This window comes from Salvelinus sp. IW2-2015, linkage group LG20 (genome assembly GCF_002910315.2).
Source record: "Salvelinus sp. IW2-2015 linkage group LG20, ASM291031v2, whole genome shotgun sequence".
NCBI lineage: Eukaryota > Metazoa > Chordata > Actinopteri > Salmoniformes > Salmonidae > Salvelinus > Salvelinus sp. IW2-2015.
The window spans coordinates 1,878,538-1,902,520 of NC_036860.1; the positions used below are offsets into that span (position 1 = coordinate 1,878,538).

At 42.4% G+C, this 23,983-nt stretch overlaps 2 protein-coding genes and 1 pseudogene across 3 annotated transcripts in view; 2 read left to right on the top strand and 1 right to left on the bottom strand.

The window, feature by feature from the left end:
* Positions 1 to 1,466, top strand: part of LOC111980555 (rho GTPase-activating protein 27) — a 32,294-nt gene extending 30,828 nt beyond the window's left edge. For both annotated transcript variants that reach the window (XM_070433750.1, XM_024011350.3), the window contains exon 19: positions 352 to 1,466. In XM_070433750.1, coding sequence (XP_070289851.1) covers positions 352 to 529 — 178 coding nt within the window. In that variant the 3' untranslated portion in view covers positions 530 to 1,466. The remainder of the gene's footprint in view (positions 1 to 351) is intronic.
* An 894-nt stretch (positions 1,467 to 2,360) lies between these two features.
* LOC112081337 (cytochrome c oxidase assembly factor 3 homolog, mitochondrial) lies at positions 2,361 to 5,439 on the top strand. The gene is made up of 2 exons (XM_024147744.2): positions 2,361 to 2,575; positions 4,951 to 5,439. Exons 1-2 carry the CDS (start codon positions 2,404 to 2,406, stop codon positions 5,055 to 5,057), a joined length of 279 nt encoding a protein of 92 aa, XP_024003512.1. The 5' UTR covers positions 2,361 to 2,403; the 3' UTR covers positions 5,058 to 5,439.
* Positions 5,440 to 5,563: 124 nt separating this feature from the next.
* LOC111981170 (serine/threonine-protein kinase WNK4-like) overlaps positions 5,564 to 23,983 on the bottom strand; it is an 85,003-nt pseudogene continuing 66,583 nt past the window's right edge.

A 23,983-nucleotide genomic window follows, 5' to 3' on the forward strand; every position in this document is an offset into this window, starting at 1 on the left:
TAGTGTATGTAAACTTCTGAACCACTGGAATTGTGATATAGTAAATTATAAATTAAATAACATGTCTGTAAACAATTGTTGGAAAAATTACTTGTGTCATGCACTAAGTAGATGTCCTAACCAACTTGCCAAAACTATAGTTTGTTAACAAGAAATTTGTGGAATAGTTGAAAAACAAGTTTTAATGACTCCAGTCTAAGTAAACTTCCGGCTTCAACTGTATATATACAATTCTATGTTTTATATAAAACTATACAAATGATATAAATAACTGATATACTAAACACTTTCCAAGCTCCTCATACTTCCTCTCACTCCCTCTTCTCCTCATCCCCTCTTCCTCTCTTCCAGAGTGATTGAGTTTGGGGAAAAGAACCGTATGTCAGTCCAGAATGTGGCCATCGTGTTTGGCCCTACGTTACTCAGACCCCAGACTGAGTCGGCCAACATCACCGTTTACATGGTCTTCCAGAACCAGATTGTGGAGCTCATCCTCAAAGAGTTTGAGACAGTGTTTGCCCCCAGCTGAGACATGTTCTATGACATCCATGAGTCAAGAGGGACGGAGACAATGGGGGTTGCCAAGTCCTGGGAAAAGACTGATGGTTACATGGGTTGCTAGATTTGGTAAAGGGCGTTTTTTTTCTGTCAGTGAACTAGCCTTTAACTGTGGTAGCTCCAAGTCTTCAACTTTCATCCCAAGTTTCAAACTCGTGCTGTCTACCCATCCAGTCATCCATCTGTTTTGGTACTTCCACTCACAAGAACATTGACAAAAAAGGAAGTTGAGAGAAAAAGGGAAAATGGATGAACATGTTGACATACCAAAGTTTACCATGGATCCGTTAACAATACCTGGCAATAGGCATCATGTTTAGTTTTACAAATAAAATATATATTACATGTAGGTGTACATGTATTTGGGGGAATATTCTGATGTTGTATCCATGGTTTGGATTGACATATCTGAGACAGATCGGTCTTTTTAGTGGATGACCTCTTAACTATATGATAAAGTCTTTGAAAAAGCTTAAATATTGTATACCTTCCCAAATGTTACCTTATCAACAATACAACTATGAGATATTGTTTATCAAACCATATAAAATCGTTGTTGTTGCTTTCCTTTTGGCGAGCCATACAAATAACATACCACTGCCTTGACTGTACAGTTKTTTGATTACTTCCTAATTTAGAAAAAGGCTGTGAATTTATCAAGGAATACCACTTGCGACTATATTGTGGTTCATTATGCATAACGTGGCTGTACATTATGGGCAGTATATATGAAAATATATTATGATAGAGCATAACTGTACCTTATGGCTGTTTTATAGTATTATTGTTATTACAGAACAAGGATAAGAACAATATATCAAGATATTTTGAACAACTTTTTTCTCTGTACATAAGAGTTAATCTTATAAATTAATGTTCTTCTAATAAAAGAATGTCATTTCTGTCAATGTTTCTGTCCAAAAGGCTGTGAAGTATTTGTAGTTAATCATATCAGTAATGTTAGTTCATCAAATGTAGCTGTAGCTCTGCTCACCGATGAAGTGGAGCAGAGCATGCTGGGCGATCTACAGCTCAGAGAAGAAGATCAGTGGTCAAGTGAGAGAAAGTTACAGCCATCCTTGTGTTTTCCCACCAGTTAGCTTTCATTGTGTTAGCCAAGACCAGTGTGTGTCCTTGTTCATATACCACACACACACACACACACACACACACACACACACACACACACTTTGGTTAAAGCAAGTCGCCAGACCACTAAGTGCCTTAGCCCATTCATACTACATACACTGTGCGGTGCATCTTCAGCATTATTAAACTGCCTCAACTGGAATCCTACCTGCCTGTCATCTGTGCCCTACCAGCACACGGGAATGAACACATGAAGTAAAACCTAACCTAAAGAATATACAGTCCACCAAGTCCTCACTTACAATTATTTATTTTACCTTGAAAATGATTGAGGATGAATGAAATTGACAACGTGATGACAATAATTAGCCTATAACACCCTGCAAATCATTACCCAAAGGTTTTGAAAGTATTTGCAAAGCATTTCACTACACCCATAATATAATCTGCTAAACATGTGTATGTGATCAATTACATTTGATTTGATTTTGAAGACAACGTTTAGAAAGAATAATATAATTTGAATGAATTGTGAATGGCTGGAGTAAAGTCTACTTTCCACTAATTGGTGATCTGCGCAGCGCGACTGCAATAAAAACGTGCTGGAACGCAGCCAGAATGTGTGGGCTTTGTAGGCTACTCCAAAACGATAGAGGGCGGAAATGCACCAGTTGTTGGGCTGTCCAGTACAGTCACAAACCAAAGAATGTAAAAAAAAACGTACGTCACTTCTATCAGACACATAACAACACTGAAATGGCGGCTGAAGGAGTTGGAGAGATCGCTTCTAAGGAGAAACTTACAGCGGCACAGAAACAACTTCTCAGGAAAAGACAAGATCTCGACTATTGGAAGAAAAACGCGCTAAAAATACGTAGTCGCAACCGCATAACTGGACTAGCTATCGGGGCGTTTGTCATCGGCATGTGTATCCTTCCATCTAGGGTGTCATARATTTCTCAGTCGGACCTTTAACGTTACAACTGTTCTAGCTGGATGATAGCGGTTATTACTTAGTGTAAAGCATAGCACAGAGAATTTGACAAACATTTACTTGACAATACRTCCTCAATTCCTGACTTGGAAGACAACGCATGCTTCTAAACTTCCTTGGCTAGTTGCAAGTGGTTTGTTTAAGCAATAAGTCCCGAGGAGGTGTGGTATATGGCCAATAGGCACCTTAGCCGTGGTATATTGGCCATATATCACAAACCCTTATTGCTATTAAACTGGTTACCAACGTAATTAGAGCAGTAAAAATAAATGTTCTGTCATACCCGTCTGATATTCCACGGCTGTTAGCAAATCAGCATTCAGGGCTCGAACCACCCAGTTTAAAATTCAATTTAGATTATGCTCTGTTATTAAATAATAKATGTCAATTTTTGTTCTCCATGAAGTAAAGCAAAAATGTGTACACCATCTTGTCTATTTCAAATCTTCTCATTGTTGGTCCTTGGAAGTCACCACCCCTCCCATTGAAGTTAATATAAAGGGTAGGGACATCCTAAGGATCCAAGTTAGCACGAACAGTCATTGACAGGTGAGTGTCAGAGAGGAAGAGGTGACGCAAGATGTATTACTGGGCCCAACTCTGTCTTCTCCAGCAGGTGGTGTTTTCCTTTTTTCTGCTCACTACCTGAGGAGTTTTTGTATGGAGGTCAATGTGTGTCGAATTTGGTTAACAAAAAATGTAGTGGCTTATTTGCTACATCTGGCTCATTGAAAATACGTTTTGTAAAGCATAGGTTGGTACAAGTGTACTGATATAAGGAGGACATGACATCCTGGCAACTCAGAGAAAAAAAGACTATATCGGAGTTGTACCTGTTGTTCACTTGCATATGCACTCTCATTGGCTAAAATGAGTATCTGGTCAATATTGCAGGGGTGCAACTTTCACAGGGGAAGGGGGGGCCACATACTGAAATTGCATTTTTGTCCCCACCAGTTTTATCACTGAAATGTGATACAGAACAAAGCAATGGTGTGCTTTAGGATCATGCGGATGCCACCGTGCGGTCAGGTAGGCTGTTTGGAATGTGTATCCCACTGGATACATTTTTTAAATAATTGTCCCCKCCACTTCTAAAACCAAAGTTGCGACCCAGATATAGGGCCTTTGGGGTGGACACCCAGCTGTCTCAATCAATGAGAGAAGATTTTAAATAGACAAGATGACAGCATACACATTGCTGGATTACTTATTGGAGCAAAACATTTTTTTAAATAAATTCTAACAAACCACCTGCAACTAGCCATTGATGTTTAGAAGACATGCGCTGTCTTCCAAGTCAGGAATTGAGGAAGTATTGCTAAAATAGATTCCAGATTCCTTATATTGTTTTTTTTACATTTACAGATAGCTAGGGGCACACTCCTACACTTAGACATCATTTACAAATGAAGCATTTGTGTTTAGTGAGTCCGCTAGATCAGAGGCAGTAGAGGTGACCAGGGATGTTCTCTTGATAAGTGTGTGAATTGGAATAAGCATTCAAAATGTAACAAGTACTTTTGAGTATCACAGAAAATGTATGGAGTAAAAAGTACAACTTATCAAAAATATAAATAGTAAAGTACAGATACCAATTTTTTTTTAACTTAAGCAGTACTTTAAAGTATTTTTACTTAAGTACTTTTCACCACTGGGTACATAACATTGAAAATTGTACACGGTCTCTAAGAGCGTAATGGTTTATGAATGTATAGTCAATAGTATAGTCATTCGCAATCCATTACATTTTTTGCTGTAGTAATGGTGCAGTCATGACAGTAACGAATCTACGCCCACTTTTATCTCTAGGGCACTTATACAACAGTACAGCGAAGCTTAATCATTACAACAATTATTGTCTGTGTGATTATTTTTCTAMGTGCACGGTGCTCCCAAAATAAAATGGRAGGTCGCACAACAAAAAATTTAGGAGCATAAAGTGCAACCATATGCAAAATGGTTGCACTTTATAGCCGTGGTCGAAAATGATCTGGTCTACGCTTTACATGATCTAAGTAACGCCTTTCAGKCAGTGGTAATGGTCTGAGACTAGGTAATATTTTTCATAGCTACTAACTAGCTAGCTGCTAATGTTAGCATGTCATGGTCACCAAATAGGTTCCTAGCTAGTTTGCGTGTGGTGTGTGTGTCTTATCATTTCTCACTGCTCTAAAATGATCCACAGCACTCAATATGGCACTGTAATGAAAACCACAACTCTCAGAAATATACTGAAATGCTCTGAGAGGAAAAAGGCAAAGGTTACTCCTGCCTGTTTTGTGGCCTTAACCATTTCTTGTCTTCAGTCAGCTACACTATCCTCTCAGTGAAGCAGGAGAGGATCATGGAGGACATGGATAATGAGGCAAAGATCAATTACATCAGAGGCCCCAGGACCGGGACCAACTCTTAGTGATGTTCCCAGCTCCCTCACATGCACAGGAACAGTGGAAGCTGAGCTCACACGGGACTGGACTGTCAATCTGCCATACGCAACTGTGGCCAAAAGATACACACTTGTTTTTGAAAGGTGGAGGCTCCTATCAATTTCTGTTATTTCAATATGCATTGTAGAGATAGATGTAACCATGCACATGCTCTAGACCTGGATACCCTGCAAACTGGTTTCTGAATATAATATAACTTGTTATATAATAAGAGGTTGTTTAAGAATATTACATGGTTTGTGTATTGTGCAACTAATTGGCCTCGTAATATAGGAGAAAGCTTACGTGTTGGGCTATTCCATGATATTCGGATGATGTTATAGAATAAAATGAAACGTAAAGCTACAATCAGATGATTCGTGTGTAATAAATGATTTACTTACTTTACGGTGTATCCGTTTTGAGTTTTCAAAGTCAATGCGTGATGATTTTGGACATCAACCTACGGGGAAAGAAAACTCAAAACAGTGCATGATGTTGAATAGTCATTTATTAGCAATATTTACAAATATGATTTAGGAAACAATCACGCTTGAAAGGTWAAAAAAATGGTAAAGGCACAGAATCTGCATGGCAGTATGTTTTCTAGAAACATGATTGACAACAAAATAGAGCTCATAACATCCTAAATATATATTGTATATTTGCTGTTGATGTCTTGATTTAGAAGAACACAATCTGGGTAATATATTTCATGTGTTCTACTACAATCGTTCCCCATGTGCATACTTTAAGGCAAATAGCTCAGAATTCTTCACAGCTTCAGGTCTTTGTCATTAATCAAATAATTACCAACACTAAATACATAGGCATGCATTCTGATTTAAAATAACTATACATCTTTACCCCGCTATTATTTATAGGGATGCAATTGTTCAATAGCAATAGTGAACGACCCCTATGGAAAGTGCATTGTATCAATCCATAGATTAKAAAGATAAAATACGTTTTTAAAGCATACACTCTATGCTTAAAAAAATGAAGGCTGATAAGTGACACCCAGTATCTTTACTACTAGGCCATAGAGAGTGAGTAACAAATGAACAAAGTGTAGTATATTATAAGACCTGGAGTGTTTGTATACTGAACAAAAATATAAACGCAACATGCAACAATTTCAAAGATTTTACTGAGTTACAGTTCATATAAGGAAATCAGTCAAATGAAATGAATTCATTCGGCCCTAATCTTTGGATTTCATTTCACAGGGAATACAGATATGCATCTGTTGGTCCCAGATACCTTAACAAAAAATGGGTCTCGCAATGGYCCTCATGATCTCGTCACGGTATTTCTGTGCATTCAAATTGCCATCGATAAAATGCAATTGTGTTCGTTGTCCGTAGCTTATACCTGCCCATAACATAACCCCACCGTCACCATGGGACACTCTGTTCACAACGTTGTAATCAGCAAACCACTCACCCCACGACGCCATACACGTGGTATGTGGTTGTGAGGCTGGTTGGATGTACTGCCACATTCTCTAAAACGAAGTTGGAGTCGGTTTATGGCAGAGAAATTAACGTTAAATGCTCTGGCAACAGGTCTGGTGGACATTCCTGCAGTCAGCATGCCAATTGCACATGCCTTCAAAACTTGAGACATCTGTAGCATTGTGTTGTGTGACAAAACMGCACATTTTAGAGTGACCTTTTATTGTTCCCAGCACAAGGTGCACCTGTGTAATGATCATGCTGTTTAATCAGCTTCTTGATATGCCACACCTGTCAGGAGGATTGAATATCTTGGCAAAGGAGAAATGCTCACTCACCGGGATGTAAACAAATGTTCATTTTAGAGAACTAAGCTTTTTGTGCATATGGAACATTTCTGGGATCTTTTACTTCAGTTCATGAAACATGGGACAAACACTTTACATGTTGCGTTTATATTTTTGTTCAGTGTACGTTCAATAAAGTGACATTTAGTTTTTCATGCAGCATGTGTGATTTGTGTTGCTTCATTAACATTTGTTTACACCAAAGACAGCTCTGATGTTTTGCTGATACTTGCAGGCAGCTTGGATTGACTCTTATTTAGGTGTACTTGATTTAGTTCGCCAGGCACACCAAGTAAGCGGAGCTGCAAAATGGAAAACTGCTTACCTGACTTGCCGGTCAATACATTAGATAGATGCATATTTGTTCATCCCATTCCTTACGCAATATTATAAACCCTACAAATACACTGTTTTGAAGGCAATGATTACATCTCATCCTGCTAAAGCCATCTTATCTCCTGATTCATAACATCTGGACAGTAAAACACTGTCTAGCTAGGGCTGGATTCAATGCATATCGTCGAAGTATTGCGGATGACCCGCGTAGAAATGTTACGTTTTTTTTCAGATTGAGCAGACATGCAGCGTTTACCGTGAATACAGTCTCCGTGACCGCAGGAACATTGCCTTTAGTTGTCAATCYCAACATTAAGCAGATCTTCAGCACTTCGGATTGAATAGGGTCATATTGTATTTAGGGGAGTTCCTGCTTGCAGCAGTTGGATGACGAGGTGCAGGAGAGAGCAGGGCTTCTGGGACGTGTGTTTTCCAGGGCTAGCACGGGCAGCATCCGCATAAGAGCACACGCAGGAACACACACCTTTAGCCTTCCTATCCTCACTTTCCATTTGACCTGACGCTACACACAGCTATAAAAGCTTAGCATCCTTAAGATCGGGAGGGGGACTTCCTTGGCTTGGTGTCACAATACTAACTCATGGTATTGCACATGAACCAGATGGCAGATAGGGTGCTTTGGTGCTCTGACAATGAGATCCTTATCTATCATCGTTAGGAGTATTTAGTGAGGCCCATTGTGTGGATGACCATGCCCTTTTCTCATTTGGGATAAAGTCCGTCCTCCAACCTCTCCTTCGTCCTCTCTCCTCKATGACTCAGAAACTGTTAAGTGGTCGAGGCGAACAGAAGTGTATTCTTCCTCCTTGTTAGCCATCTTTCATGGATGATAGTCATGTGTGTCCTACCTGAGTCCTTCACGGAATAATTTTGAAATCTGCCACACCCCCTTTGAATCAGCTTTTGTTTTTTTGATGGAGAAAAGCATGCACATGTTTACAAACAATATGCTACGTATAGTTGTATCTATAAAATGTCTTGAACAACTAACTTCATTTGTTTTTATCACTCTACACATTTATTTTGGGATCCASCCCTGTAAACGTCATTTGCCTGAGTGGAGAAGAAGTCTAATTTCTTACAAGCGCATTTTCGTCCTRGTTCACTCTCCTTGCTASCTCTCCTCAATTACCTTTTTCATAAGGAGGCGAGAGAGGACAGAGGAGAGAGGACAGAGGATGCAGGAGTTGAGCAAATCCAATTGAGAAAAGGCCCATGTCTTCTGGCCATCCYGTTTCCCCATCCCAAGGCTCAGGCTGGGAGCTATCTGTTCAGCACTGGGCTTGGCAACTTATTGGTCATCATTGGGCTCCCTCTCTTCCTGGTTGGTGGTTGGGAGGGGAGGCGGCTGGCCACAGTATCACCTGCCCCAACCCCCTGTCCTCCGGATCACATAGGGAGACGAGTCTCACTAGTAGGAGAGAGGTTAGAGGTCAGAGGGCGTAGTGTATTCAAGTAACCAAGCAGGTTAACAAAGAAAAACCAAGGTGACTACGTTAACATATTATTTTCATCACTGCACAGGTTTTTAGAAGGATTACACCTGTCAAAATGTGCTATGTTATTATTCAGACTGACAAGGTCAGGGTTCAGGGATCATGGGTCAGACAGGGTGCTTGCTCACCATCCGGTTGTAGTCGGGGGCAAAGGTCACCCCTTTACTGGACCTCTCCTGAGAGCCACTGCTGCTGCCACTGACTGAGTTTTTACGCATGATCCCTGTGTTTGTAAGACATGGAGGGAATAGCTAAGTCATAACGAACTCCCAACCAGACAGCAACATAACTACTACAATACCAACTGACCTGCAGGGGGCAGTATATCCAGTCTCTGCAGGCTGTTCCTACGCYASCCGGGYTAGTTGCCGCTCTTGGAGAGYCGCCTCTGGCGGTTGTTGAGCATGGCGGCGGGGGACATGATGCCAAGGGGAGGCACCTTTCCCATCCGCTCATACAGTGCCTCAATCTCCCTCTTCTGAGTGAGCTGGAGGGCCTGCACCTCTGACAGGTGCCTGAGAGAGAGAGAGAGAGAGAGAGAGAACAGAGAGGGGGAAGGGAGGAAGGACAGAGAGAGGGAGGGGAGAAGAAGAAGAAAGAGAGGGCACAGAACATGAATATAGGACAAGGAGGAGAGAATACAAGAGAGAGTGAATGGGACAGAGAAAGAGTTGAGAAACGAGAAGATGGTCAAGGTCAGGGGTAAGAAGAGTTTTATTAAGTTYGCTTGAATTGGTGTTTTCACAGTCAGGTCGTGAGTTTGGAAGATCATTTTGGTTTAATGACCATTTGGTGTTGAAAAACCAAGTTCTAAGAATGTTCAAAACCTTATGTCATGCTCTAATGATGACAGTGGAGGCTGGTGGAAGGAGCTATAGGAGGACAGGCTCATTGTAATAACTGGAATGGATTGAATGGAACGGTATCAAACATATGGAAACCACGTTTGACTCCGTTCCATTGATTCCATTTCAACCATTACAATGAGCCCATCCTCCTATAGCTCCTCCCACCAGCCTCCACTGAATGACAATGCTTATGACCTTATTACACATGTTGATGTCAACAGTTCTTTGAAGTCTTTTTAATTCAACTAGAGTGATAAAGACACACTTCTACTTCCTATCAACAGTGTGGCCATAACTCGTTTGTTTTGTTTTGGAGGACTGGGGAGGAACCGGTGACCTTGATTGGTGGAACAACGTTTTCTACTTTGACTGTGTGTTTGTTCACAACCTCAGAGACTTAACTTCAAAAACAGAAATGGTGCGCCTCCTCTCCTCCACTCACCTGTCCCTGAGTTCCTGTAGCTCCTCGCACATATCCTCGTTCTCGCTCTCTGTCTCGTCACTGCTGACATACGAGGCGCTGCGTGTGTAGCTCATCCAGGGCTGGTTCAGATTGCTCCCGCTAAACTGGGGGCTCCCCGCTGTACCCTCCCACAGGCTCAGGCTCAGCCTCCGGCCCCCCCTTCTRCTCAGCTCCTCCTCCTCATCCTCCTCTCCCTCCTTTTGCTCCTTGTCGGGCTCTTTGTCGGGCTCTTTGTCGGGCTCCTCCTCACTCTCCTGCTGGTCCTCCTGCTCTGTCTGCTTAGGGCCTCCAGACAAGGAGTGGGCGATGTCTATGTTACACAGGGGCCCGCCGGGGGATCGCTGGGGAGGGGACACGGTTACAGTGCTAATGCTGCTTTCTGATTCGCCCCCCTGCTCCTCGGTGCTGGTATCAGATTCARTGTCCCGGGAGGAAGGGGTGGTGCTAACGGTGACTGTGGGCGGGGTTTGGTMTTGTGGGTGGGTTTGGGGAGGATCCTGGGCAGGGCTAGCGGAGGCTGCAGGGATCTCRCTGCTGGGTGTGACCTGGAAACGGCCGACGGTAACTGTAGGCTTTTTCTCTGTTGGAGGGAGAGAGAAAGAGAGAAGAAGAGAGTGGGGGAGAGTGAGAGTTATGTCACGTTACGTAATTGACACCCATTATAATGGTGTCTAGAAAGTCATTGACATTAAGCCAACCTACRCATCTACACAACAAAGTATTTCTCATCAAAGTTCATACTACAGGTTCGGCACATGGGGGGCAGACTTAACTGTACAATGATTTAAGTRATGTTGCTTGAGAGAGTACCTTGGGGTCATACAAGTACACAGTAAAAAGTTAATTGATAAATTAATGATCCACAGTATCGTATATTAAGTTGCCATGGACACAGCAGGTGCAAAAATACAATGTGMTTTTTCCTGACATATCGGCTACCTTGGAAACAGACAGTGCTTAAAAATGTACATGAATTKAAAATGAATTGACGTGATTGACTATTATTAGCTCATCATGCCAAGTGCATACACAATGAAAAGGTGTATGGCATGGAGAGAGAGAGCTTACCCTCAGAGATAGGTGACAGTCTGTTTTTGGCAGCGTTTGCTCCCGACTCTGACACCACCAGGGGTGAAGAGGTTCTTAGCTTGGGTGAAGACACCTGCAGGGTAAAATAACAACAACATTTTTTCAGCTTTACCAGCTCAGTACTGTAATAATACACTATGCCAAAACATGTTACAGGTGTGTCTAATCTATACAACACTGTAGAGGAACAGGTTTGAGGTTTTAAAGGTAAGGCAACACAGGTTGAAGCAAATTCATATCCTACWGTATACACTTCWTCTTSATGTATATGAGCACATATTTATTAAGTGACTRACGGTGCTCTGTGGGCTGMCTGGAGKYGAGGAGGAGGGGGAGCTGGTGATAGAGGTGGAGGCTGAGCTGTCTGTRTGCTCCTGGAACCCCACCCTGGGCCCCAGSTGGCAATACATCTGMGGACTCGCCCTGGATCCTGGAGGAGAGAGGCTGGAGCCAGCTTGCCTGAAAGCAGTCCCATCCACTAGRCCGCCAGGCTGGGGTYACCCTGGGGCTACGTTGGCTTTCAACAGGCRCTGTTGGTGCAGAGCCTGGGTGTCTGCATACTGCTGGCACATGTCCAGATACTGGCCRGCTGTTATCTMGCCCTGGGGTTGGTAGGGGRCCTCCCCTGGCATCAGCTGGGGAGGGCCAAACATGGAMGGGTGGTAGGYGCCAGACTGGGCTGGGTTCAGACCGCTGGGCATGGAGGTGGGGGGCATGAAGGACTGGGCSACGCTCATGGCCAGGGACAACACGTTGGCCAGGGAAAAGAGGGGCTGGTTGTGGCTGTTTGGGGGCCACATGCCTGGGTTCTGCTGCTGTTGAGCTGGAGGGGTAGGCTGGGGGGTACTGCCCACTACCTCACCCTTCAGAGGTAATGTTTCACCCCCCTGCTGCTGCCCTGGGGTGGCCGGCTTGGCCGGGGAGGAGGAAGGGGATGGGGAAGAGGAGGAGAGGTTGGAGTTGCTTAGGACCCGGTGGAGGGTCTCGGGGGTGAAGGTGGCGCTGGTGGGCTTTGAGGAGTTATGGGTGACAGGGTAAGGGAAGGGGAAGTGGGTGTTGGGGACATAGGGGGGCTTGGGGTACTGCTGGGGCAGGGGAGGCAGCTGATTGAGGGGCATCATGGGGGGCACGGCCTCGGGGTGGGAATACTGGGGGTAATGGGAAGCAGGCGGGTGGAAGGTCTGGGAAGAACCTGGAAGACACATAAGGAATATTGGGGTTAGACTCATAAGTAGGGGAACAATCTGACTTATGACTGGTTGAATGGGTTCCATCCACAAACAGAATAAAGACCTGTTCTAAAGAGTTCATGTTAATAGACAGCATTCCCTTCTGCCTAGCACCACATCTAAAGTAACCAATCAGTTATTTACAACATAATCAAACTGGACCACCTGAGGAAAGACCTACATTCACTCAGATACAGATACAGTGACACAGTATTGGTTACATTCGCTTTTCTCTCACAAATGTAGATACTTCCTTCCTTTTTCAATCTTACCAATGGACAGAGATATCATTCTGCAGCACAACTTAGCTCAGTTAACTTCTTTCAGCTAGGGGGCAGAATTTTTATGTTTGGAAAAATAACGTTCCCAAGGTAAACAGACTATTCTCCAGGTCCAGATGCTAGAATATGCATATAATTGACAGATTAGGATAGAAAACACTCTAAAGCTTCCAAAACTGTCAAAATATTGTCTGTGAGTATAACAGAACTGATTTTGCAGGCGAAAACCTGAGGAAATCCAACCCGGAAGTGTTTTTTATTTGGAAAAATCCCTGTTCCGTTGCCTGCCCCTCCTCTATTTTAAAGGGGTATCAACCAGATTCATTTTCCAATGGCTTCCTCAGGCTGTGACCAGGCGTTAGACATAGTTTCAAGCTTTTATTTTGAAAAATAGCGAGATCTTTCAAAAGCGTCAGGTGTCCTTTGATTAGTTCCTGCATGCGAGAGATGTTGCTCGACATTTTCTTTCTCTGTAGTATTAAATAGGTTACCGTCCGGTTGAAATATTATCGATTATGTATGTTAAAAACACCTGAGGATTGATTATAAAAACGTTTGACATGTTTCTACGAACATTACGGATACTTTTTGGAATTTACGTCTGCCTTTCAGGACCGGAACGAGCCTGTGGTTTTCTGAACATAACGCGCAAACCAAATGGCGGTTTTTGGTTATGAAACTAATCTTTATCGAACAAAAATAACATTTATTGTGTAACTGGGAGTCTCGTGAGTGCAAACATCCGAAGATTATCAAAGGTAAGCGATTAATTTTATTTTATTGCTTTTCTGACTTTCGTGACCAAGCTAATTTGGGGCTAGCTGTTCTTACTGTTTTGTCTAGTGATTGATAAACTCACAAACGCTTGGATTGCTTTCGCTGTAAAGCATATTTTCAAAATCTGACACAATATGTGGATTAACAACACGCTAAGCTGTGTTTTGGTATATTTCACTTGTGATTTCATGATTATAAATATTTGTAGTATTATTTTTGAATTTGGCGCTCTGCAATTCAGTGGTTGTTTACAAAAATGATCCCGCTAAAGGGATCCATGCGGCAAGAAGTTAAGCACAGGTTCCCATGAAATCAAGGCATGTCAGTCAAAAGGAAATTTGACTCGCCCAGAGTGTCAAAAGTAATTACAGACCACAAAAATAAACAAAAGCTAAAACGTGTCAATGATGGATGGATTATGTAACTCACTTAACTCCTCTTTCACATTGCAGCTGCACATAAACCTCACACCTGTTAAAAGAGACTGAATGGCAACTCTCAGTAGATTTGAGACAGAGTGGGAAAATCCCCACTGGATCGGTCAGTAAACATTCTGAGAGAGCAACTGGAGAGGGGGGGGNTGAATGGCAACTCTCAGTAGATTTGAGACAGAGTGGGAAAATCCCCACTGGATCGGTCAGTAAACATTCTGAGAGAGCAACTGGAGAGGGGGGGGGGGAGAGAGAGAATAAGAGAGGGCATTCAGGCCTGAACCGTCCCCCCTCTGGGTGGTTGAGGTAAATACCCAGGGGACCCTGCTGTGGGGCGAACTCAGACTCTGAGTTGCCTGAGAGGAGGAAGTGACGCACAGCGCTGGCTGATAGCATTCTGCTCTACAGTAAACCTGAACACTAGAGGTGAGTGGGTGTGTCTGAGTGGGGATACCAGTTCTTCAAATAACCTTATGCCCATATATGCCCGTATAGAGTATCACATGTTTTGTCTCCAATTGCCAGACGGCCTATTGTTTCTAATGGAAATCGTCTTTCCTTCTTATTCTGCCTATCTCAATGCCCGATTGGTAAACAAATATATACTTTGGCAATATCAAAGTATATCAACACCGCTACTCAYACTACTACTGTAATAAGCAGTCAAAGTCTAAGACTCAAAGTCTGATGTCCGAGGGGGAAGAAAACTGTGTTTGTTGTTTGGTACGTACTTGAKGTGGTCTGGAAGGACTGAGAGCGGAGGGGGCGAACAGAAGGGACTGCCTTTGGGTCGATGTAGAAGTCTCCAACAGGCGCCACAGGAGACGAGCCTCGGAGCTGAGCAACACTGCCCTCAGCAAAGTCTGGCCCAAAGAGACAAATAAACCCTTAAACATGCGCAGATACACCAAAGTGACATTGATCATACCATATCGATGTGTTTGTGGGGACTGATGACAAATCTGTATGTGATGGACGTCACTGTGCTGCTTCGGTTACCAATTCATCTCAGTTGATTGATTGATTGATTGATTGATTTTATTAGCCGGTTAAAAAAGTACATATACACACAGTACATACATTTACAAACGTGACAGGGATAGAGCAATAAAGTCAGATAATTATTTCCATTATGGTCCCTAAAGTACAATGTGCAAAAACATTATAGTTACAGACATACAGTGCCTATAGAAAGTATACATCCCCTTGGATTTCTTTACATTCTATTGTGTTACAAAGTGGGATTAAAATTGATTTTATTGTAATTTGTTGTCAACGATCTACACAAAATACTCTGTAATGTCAAAGTGGAAGAAAAATTCTAACATTTGTCAAAGATTAATGAAATAAGAAACACTCATATACCTTGATTAGTATTGTTACGGCTTTCTTCCTGGGATGAAGGAGAGGACCAAAACGCAGCGCGGTTAGTGTTCAACATGATTTAATAAAGATAATAACGTGAACACTACAAGCAACAAAACAATAAATGTGAAAACCGAAAACAGTCCTATCTGGTGAAGAACACAAAGACAGAAAACAACCACCCACAAACCCCATGTCACGCCCTGGCCTTAGTATTCTTTGTTTTCTTTATTATTTTAGTTAGGTCAGGGTGTGACATGGGGTATGTTTGTGTTTTTGTCTTGTCTTGGGTGGTTGTAGTGTCTAGGGGGATTTGTTAGAGTGTATGGGTTTGTGTTGAGTGAATGTTTCTAGAGAAGTCTATGGTTGAGTGATGTGTCTAGGTATGTCTATGGTTGCCTGAGTGGTTCTCAATCAGAGACAGATGTTTTTCATTTGTCTCTGATTGGGAGCCATATTTTAGGCAGCCATGGGCATCATGTATTTGTGGGTAATTGTCTATGTTGAATGTTGCATGTGTGCACTAGTTTTTTCATAGCTTCACGTTCGTTCGTCTGTTTGTTGTTTTGTTTCATTTTTCTTCTTATAATTAAAGAAGATGTATTTTGCACACGCTGCGCCTTGGTCATCTCTCTCTCCTATAGACGATCGTGACACCCCAACACAAAACAAGCCACCTAAATATGGTTCCCAATCAGACAATGACAAACACCTGCCTCTGATTGAGAACCATATCAGGCATACATAGAAATGGACAAACTAGACACACAACATAGAATGCCCACCCAGCTCACGTCCTGACCAACACTAAAACAAGTAAAACACACAAGAACTATGGTCAGAACGTGACAATTATTCACTCCCCTGAGTTTTGCTACATGTTAGAAACTTCTTTGGCAATGATTACAGCTGTGAATCTTCATGGGTAAGTCTCATAAAAGCGTTGCACAGATTTATTGTGAAATATTTGCCAATTATTATTTTCAAAATTCTTCAAGCTCTGTCAAGGGTGTTGGGGATCATGGCTAGACAGCAATGTTCAAGTTTTGCCATAGATTTTCAAGCAGATTTAAGTCAAAACTGTAACTTGGCCACTCAGGAACATTCACTGTCTTCTTTGTAAGCAACTCCAGTGTAGATTTTTTGTGTGTTGTAGGTTATTGTCCTGTAAAGCAGGTTTTCCTGTGCTTAGCTCCATCCCATTTTTTTCATCCTGAAGAACTCCCCAGTCTTTGCCGATGTCAAGCATACCCATACCATGATGCAGCCACCACCATACTTGAAAATAAGGAGGCAGTTACTCAGTGATGTGTTGTGTTGGATATGCCCCAAACATAAGGCTTTGCATTTAGGCCAAAAATTGTAGCCCTTTGCTGTGTTTTTTTGTTGCAGTATTACTTTAGTGCCTCGTTGCATACATCTGCATGTTTTGGAATATTTGTATTCTGTATATTTGTATTCTTCTTTTCATTCAACGTTGTTGATCCATCTTCAGTTTTCTCCCAACACAGCCATTGAACTGTAGGTGTAGCTGTAAAATCATCAACGTCTGATTTGTTATTGTTACCCATCTACCAATCACTGCCCTTCTTTATGAGGCGTTCGAAAATCTCCCTGGTCTTTGTAGTTGAATCTGAGGTTTAAATTCAATACCAGACTGAGGGACCTTATGTAACGGATGTGAAATGGCTAGCTAGTTAGCGGGTACGCGCTACTAGCATTTCAATCAGTTACGTCACTTGCTCTGAAACGTATCTGTAGTGTTGCCCCTTGCTCTGCAAGGGCCGCGGCTTTTGTGGAGCGATGGGTAACGACGCTGCGTGGGCGTCAGTTGTCGATGTGTGCAGAGGGTCCCTGGTTCGCGCCCATGTTGGGGCGAGGGGYCGGTTTAAAGTTATACTGTTACACTTACAGATGTTGTATGTATGGGGGACAGAGGAAGGGGTAGTCTAAACTAAGGGGGTATATACTTATGCAACGACTACATTTTAGTTATTAAACTTTTACTAATTTGTAAAAATTWGTAGAATTTTCTTTTCGCTTTGACATTAGAGTATTTGGTGTAGATCAATGACAAAAACATACAATTAAATCTATTTCAATCCCACCTTGTAACGCAACAAAATGTGAAAGAAGTTCAAGGGGGTGCAGAACTTTCTATAGGCACTATAGAAACATACATCTATACATATATTGCACACGCACACAGGGAATCTTCCTTACCGGGCAAAGATGAAGAGGAATGTGTCCGTTCCAGTCCATGRGCGTGTAAGTTTGGCTGAAATACAATCACAAAGCAAGTCAACCAATCAACCGTTAAAATCACTCCATGTCATATGCTGTCTTGCTGCAGAGGATTGCCATGCACTTGCTTTTGTTGTTAAGTTGTTCTAAAGATCAGGGGCAAATAACCCAGGGCCTTAAAGTTGTTGTTCATTGTAAGTGGGACCAACAAGTGCACAACTTACAAAACAACAACAGACAAAACCAACCATCTGTCTCAGGGGTGCATATCTCTGGTCTTTGAGTTCTCCAGTCGTGCTGATTAGATTTTTCACCAGGCAGTTGATTGATGTTACTGATTAGCTGGAGAGTGCAAATACCTCCTTTCCCAGGTAGAAATCAATCCCATTGTTAAATTGGGACTGTGGCCAACACAGGACTGTGGCCCTCAAGGACTGGAGGTGTGCACCACTTATATACACTGAACAAAAATATAAATGCAACACGTAAAGTGTTGGTCCCATGTTTCATGAGCTGAAATAAAAGATCCCAGAAATGTTCCATATGCACAAAAAGCTTATTTCTCTAAAATGTTGTGCACAAATTTATAAATTTCCCTGTTAGTGAGCATTTCTCCTTTGCCAAGATAATCCATCCACCTGACAGGTGTGGCGTATCAAGAAGCTGATTAAACAACATGATCATTACACAGGTGCACCTTGTGCTGGGGACATTAAACGGCCACTCTAAAATGTGCAGTTTGGTCACACAGAGGGAGCGTGCAGTTGGCATGCTGACTGCAGGAATGTCCAACAGAGCTGTTGCCAGAGAATTTCATGTTCATTTCTCTACCATAAGCCTCCTCCAACGTTGTTTTAGAGAATTTGGCTGTACATCCAACCGGCCTCACAACCACAGACCACAAGTAACCACGCCAGCCCAGGACCACCACATCCGGCTTCTTCACCTGCGGGATCATCTGAGGGGGAGGGGTGGGTGCTGAGGACTATTTCTGTCTGTAACAAAGCCCTTTTGTTGGGAAAAAGTCATTCTGATTGGCTGGGACTGGCTCCCAAGTGGGTGGCCCTATGCCCTCCCAGGCCCACCCCTGCCCAGTCATGTGAAATCAATAGATTAAGTCCCAATGAATTTATTTCTAGTGACTGATTTCCTTATATGAACCCAAACTTAGTAAAATCTTAGAAATTGTTGCATTCATGTTGCATTTATAGTTTTGTTCAGTATAGATGGTTGGTTTTGTAACTATTGGTTTTGTAACTAAAAAATAAGACTTTTAACGCTTAAGTTTTCATGAACCCTACATAGATGCTTCACAAATGATTGATAAGCAGGTTCTACTGGTGGTAATAGTACAGGTTTTTAACACACTGTATTGTGTTGTGTTTGGTCTGTGTACAGCTGTATGCACGTGTGGACCATGCCAACAATGGGCAGCAGTGGTTAACCGCTGCTGTATTAACAGTATTTCTACTTGCACATCATCATATGCACATCTATCACTCCAGTGTTAATTTGCTAAATTGTAATTACTTTGCTACTATGGACTATTTATTGCCTTACCTCCTCACGCCATTTGCACACACTGTATATAGACTTTTTCTATTGTGTTATTGACTGTACGTTTGTTTATTCAATGTGTAACTCTGTGTTGTTGTTTGTGTCGCACTGCTTTACTTTATCTTGGCCAGGTCGCAGTTGTAAATGAGAACCTACTTGGTTAAATAAAGGTGAAATAAAAAATAAAAAACCTGGCATCGTGGCACTGACCAATTATGTATATTTCTATGGCACTGACCTGCGAGGCGGAAAGGGTGCCCACTTCGCTGAGGTAGGGGTAGAGCTGGTGGGCAGCGTCCACCAGACTCAGGGGCTCGCCCCTCCTCATCAGGGCCTCTGCACGCTTGATGATGTCACGCATGCGGTAGATGAAGCCTTCCTGCTCAGAGGGAAGGATGAACTCATTGTGGACCTGAGGGAGTTAAATCAATCAGTCAATCAATCAGTAAATGAATCATTCAATCAATAAAACAGATATGAGTGAAGGAACAGTTAGATTTGACAGATTTGACGATTGAGACAAACACGGACACAGATGGACTAAGTTAGGGAAGAAAGAGAGGAATATTTTGAACGTGAGTAAACAATCATCTTCGCTTGTTGTTGACAGGATTTCATAACAGACACCCACTTAGCTAGCCCTGAAACATGGCTGTAGACTCCTAGCCGCTATAGGAGTCTATAGCCATGTGTCAGGGCTACCACTTAGGCAGATGGCTATTGGAGCAGTGAGTCGATAGCTTTCAACTAGTTTTGAAACTAGTTTCGCAGGTCTTGAAATTCCAAGTGCATTGTACAGGTAACTGCCAAAATAAAGTGGAACATCAACATAAAGTGTCTTAATAGGGTGTTGGGCCACCATTCTGCTGGGCCACCATTCTGCCATAAGAAATTTCATAATTTGGTGTTTTGTTGATGGTAGTGGAAAACACTCTCGGGCATCGCGCCAGAATCTCCCATAAGTGTTCAATTGGGTTGAGATGTAAGGGAGTGRGTAACTGGCGGCAGGAAAGTCAGGCGCAGGAGAGCAGAACTGAGTAATCAACAGAGCAGTTTTATTCATAAAACCACCGGAAACCAGAAAAACAAACAAATGGGTACAAAACCCGTTGCGTACCAGAGAAAACGTGCACATGCACTTACAATAAACAATCCCACACAAAGACATGGGGGGAACAGAGGGTTAAATATACAACAAATAATTGAGGGAATTGAAACCAGGTGTGAGGAAAAACAAGACAAAACACATGGAAAATGGATCGATGATGGCTAGAAGACCGGCGACGCCGAGCGCCGCCCGAACAAGGAGAGGACTCGACCTCGGCGGAAGTCGTGACATGAGATCTGGTGAATGAGACAGCCATGGCATATGGTTTACAGTGTTTTCATGCTCATCAAACCATTCAGTGACCACTCGTGCCCTGTGGATGGGGGCATTGTCATCCTATGAGGCATAGCCATGCTAGTCAAAATAATGGCCTGCCCAGCATTTTTGGGATGTTAATTGCTTAATTAACTCAAGACCCACACCTGTGTGGAAGCACCTACTTTTAGTATACTTTGTATCCCTCATTTGAAGTGTTTCCATTATTTTGGCAGTTAATTTTGCTTATGGAACCAAAAAAAGGTATAATACAAGTAATTTATCTCATTTCAAGACATTTTTCAAGATATGTTATACAATTTCATATTAAGGTAAAATATCTTGGAAAATATCTTGAAATAAGATAAATTACTTGTTTTAAGCCTTTTATAGGTTAAAATAAGCAATCTGCCAATAATTTCTCTTGGTATTGTCACGGTTGTCATAAGAACGGGACCAAGGCGCAGCGGATATTGAGTTCCACATATTTATTCCAAAGTGAAACATAAGCCAAAAACAATAAATCAAATAAACAAACAACGGAACGTGACTACGTGGTGCACATGCACAAACACAAAATAATATCCCACAAACACAGGTGGGAAAAAATAGCTACTTAAATATGATCCCCAATTAGAGACAACAATTACCAGCTGCCTCTAATTGGGAATCATACAAAACACCAACATAGAAAATATAAACTAGAACACAACATAGAAATTATAAACTAGAATACCGCCTAGTCACGCCCTGACCTACTACACCATAGAGAAACAAGGGCTCTCTATGGTCAGGGCGTGACAGGTATGAATTATCACTCAATATAAGATATTTTGGCTTGTTTAGATTTCACTTTTTGCAGTGCACCAATGCAAAATTGTTCTCTGCGGTCATTTTCTGCTTGTTTTAATCCCATCAACTCCATGATGTGAGCAACTGCTATGAAGTTTTAAGAACTAGGGAAATGTTCCCCCATGACTGAGGCATATTCAATCAAAAACGTTAACCATGCTTTCCCAGGCCAAACAACATTCTTTCCAAAACTGTGAGAGATCTTGCTGGAATCCATGGTCAGTTTCACTTTCTTACACAGTAAACACTATTTCATTGATTGGATAATTAGATGTTATATTCTCAAGGAGCAAGCACAGTGTTCTTCTGTGTTCTCTGGGAAGTTACAGTTCTGCTTGAAAAAAGCCTGATGTTTTGTAACACTGGATGAGTTTACAGTAGCTCAGTGGATAAGAATTAGTTGAGTTGAAGATACGCGCATGCACGCACAAACACACAGTGCACTCACCATGACAGCAGCAATATCCTCCGGGTTGTCTCCGTCCAGGTCAAACTTAAAGGTCACCATCTTACTGTTGTGAGTCTGGAGCTGACACTCCACCACACGGTCCACTTTGTCAGACAACTGTAAGGACAGGAGAAAAACAAGTGTTTATCCACTCAGAACACGTAGCCACTTGACAAGACCAAGGATGACTTGGATTGCAATCCTCTTTGTATGTGATTAATTCATTACAACTGCTAACTGACAGATAGACAGAGAGACAGAGAAACAGACAGACAGACATTCCATACCCCAGTGATTCGTAAGCGTGAGCGGGCTCTCCTCCTGAAGAGCTTTGTACCGGTACGTTTGTTGGCACTCTTTTCTGATAGGCCCTCATTGCCATCACTCAAGCCTGACGTCACATCAGAGGCATAGCTGTGGGGATAATCAGGAAGTGGGTTATAACAACTGACCAGGAGATGTAACACTGTGTCCTTTTATTATTGATAATACTAACTATTACTATAAGAACACCTACACTACTACCACCACTACAAAAATGTTAACTACTAGCACTTGCAGTACCAATACAACTACTACTACTGAAAGTACAACAACAACAACTACTACTACTAATGTCTACTTCTAGTCTTATTTATACTACACAACTAATAAAGAACTGGTTATTAATGAGGCTGTAGTGTATGACCAAACAAACCCCTGAGAGTCTTCTAACTCCTATTAAAAGGTTATGTCCATCCCACCCAGCTCCCAGAAGGAAAAGCCTTTTAAGACCATTGACCTTCTCCCCCGAGACCATTATGGGTTACAGTCAGAAAGGCACCTGAAGGGAAGGAAGTGCTCTGATGCCTCTTGCTCCACTCTCGTTCTAATTGCACACAGGAAATGGGGTAATTGGAGGATGAGGGCAGGGGGAGGATGGGGGAGAGAGAGAGTGTGTGTGTGTGTGTGTTAGGAGAGTCACAGGAGAAAAGGAAGCACACTCCAACGGAGCGCTTTAAACAGACATTCACGTGGCATCATTCATCAAAGTGTTGTTCGCCACGTCAGACTCGCTCGCTATTTCCCATGGGGATAGAGAACCACACACAGGCTCTAAAAAAGATCCCCTTCAAGTTCACACACACCTGTCCTGTCTTAATAAATACTACCGGAATTGTGTGTTAACCGCACGGATACCCATTAGACAGAGAAGTTGTCCATTCTACTTTTATTTATTTAATTGAACCTTTATTTAACTAGTTAAAAGCAGCAAAGTGCTCGTATAGTGGTTGTATACTTCTATAGTACATTTMAAATGTTTGTTCCTTTGTTGGGCCTTTGTTGTCTTGAATGCAACACTGCCATACACACATCACATTATACTTAGATACTGGCAATAAGGTGTGTGGTGCAGGCCTTTGCCTTTCTTTATACCCTCATCATGGAAGAGGGGTTCTACATGTGTTTGGGTTACCTGTCGACAGGAGAAGAGAAACCACTGGCGTTTCCTGACTGGGGCATGATAGTGTTGGATACAGCGATACTCTGGGGGAGGGACAGAGGGTCAGAATTGTCTGTTGAGGTAGGGTGCTAAAATTACACACTCATGGCTATTCTGGGTATTAATGGCTTATCCARTCATCACTCTAATCATAAACACATATCCCCGCTATATAACTAGTAGGGCCCAGAAACTTTCCTGGTAAGGTGTTGTGTAAGAGTCCTAACTGGATATAACACATTTTATAAACTATCTGGTTCGAGCCATGAATGCTGATTGGCTGACAGCCATGGTATATCAGACCGTATACCATGTGTATGACAAAACATTTATTTTTACTGCTTTAATTACATTGGTAACCAGTTTWTAATAGCAATAAGGCACCTCAGTGGTTTGTGATACATAGCCAATATACTACGGCTAAGGGCGATGTCCAGGCACGCCGCGTTGCGTTGTGCGTAAGAACAGCCCTTAGCCGTGGTATATTGGCCATATACCACACCCCCTCGGGCCTTATTGCTTAAATATAACAGTTATAAGAAGTCATGATAATTAATATTTGGACTGTTGAGCTCTACATACATAGAAATATAAACTTCAAGACCTTCATACATGCTACCTACCGAGGGAAAGCAGAGATTCGGGATTGGTGGAGCATCAGGGGGAGGAGCCTTGATGGCCAGGGCCTCGATGCGAGGGATCTCCAGGGGCAACGGAACAGGAGTGATGGAGGAAGGGGCGGAGTTAACAGGAGGCTGGAGAGGGGAATCCCCGGGATCCTGGAAGCCAGAGGAGCTCAGGTAGCCGTCCATCTCGCAGTCGGCTG

Excerpts from the sequence above, each read along its gene's own strand:
- LOC112081337 (XM_024147744.2), top strand. The coding sequence starts at position 2,404 with ATGGCGGCTGAAGGAGTTGGAGAGATCGCTTCTAAGGAGAAACTTACA. Across the intron at positions 2,576-4,950 it reads GGCGTTTGTCATCGGCATGT|TCAGCTACACTATCCTCTCA; the intron begins GTATCCTTCCAT and ends TCTTGTCTTCAG.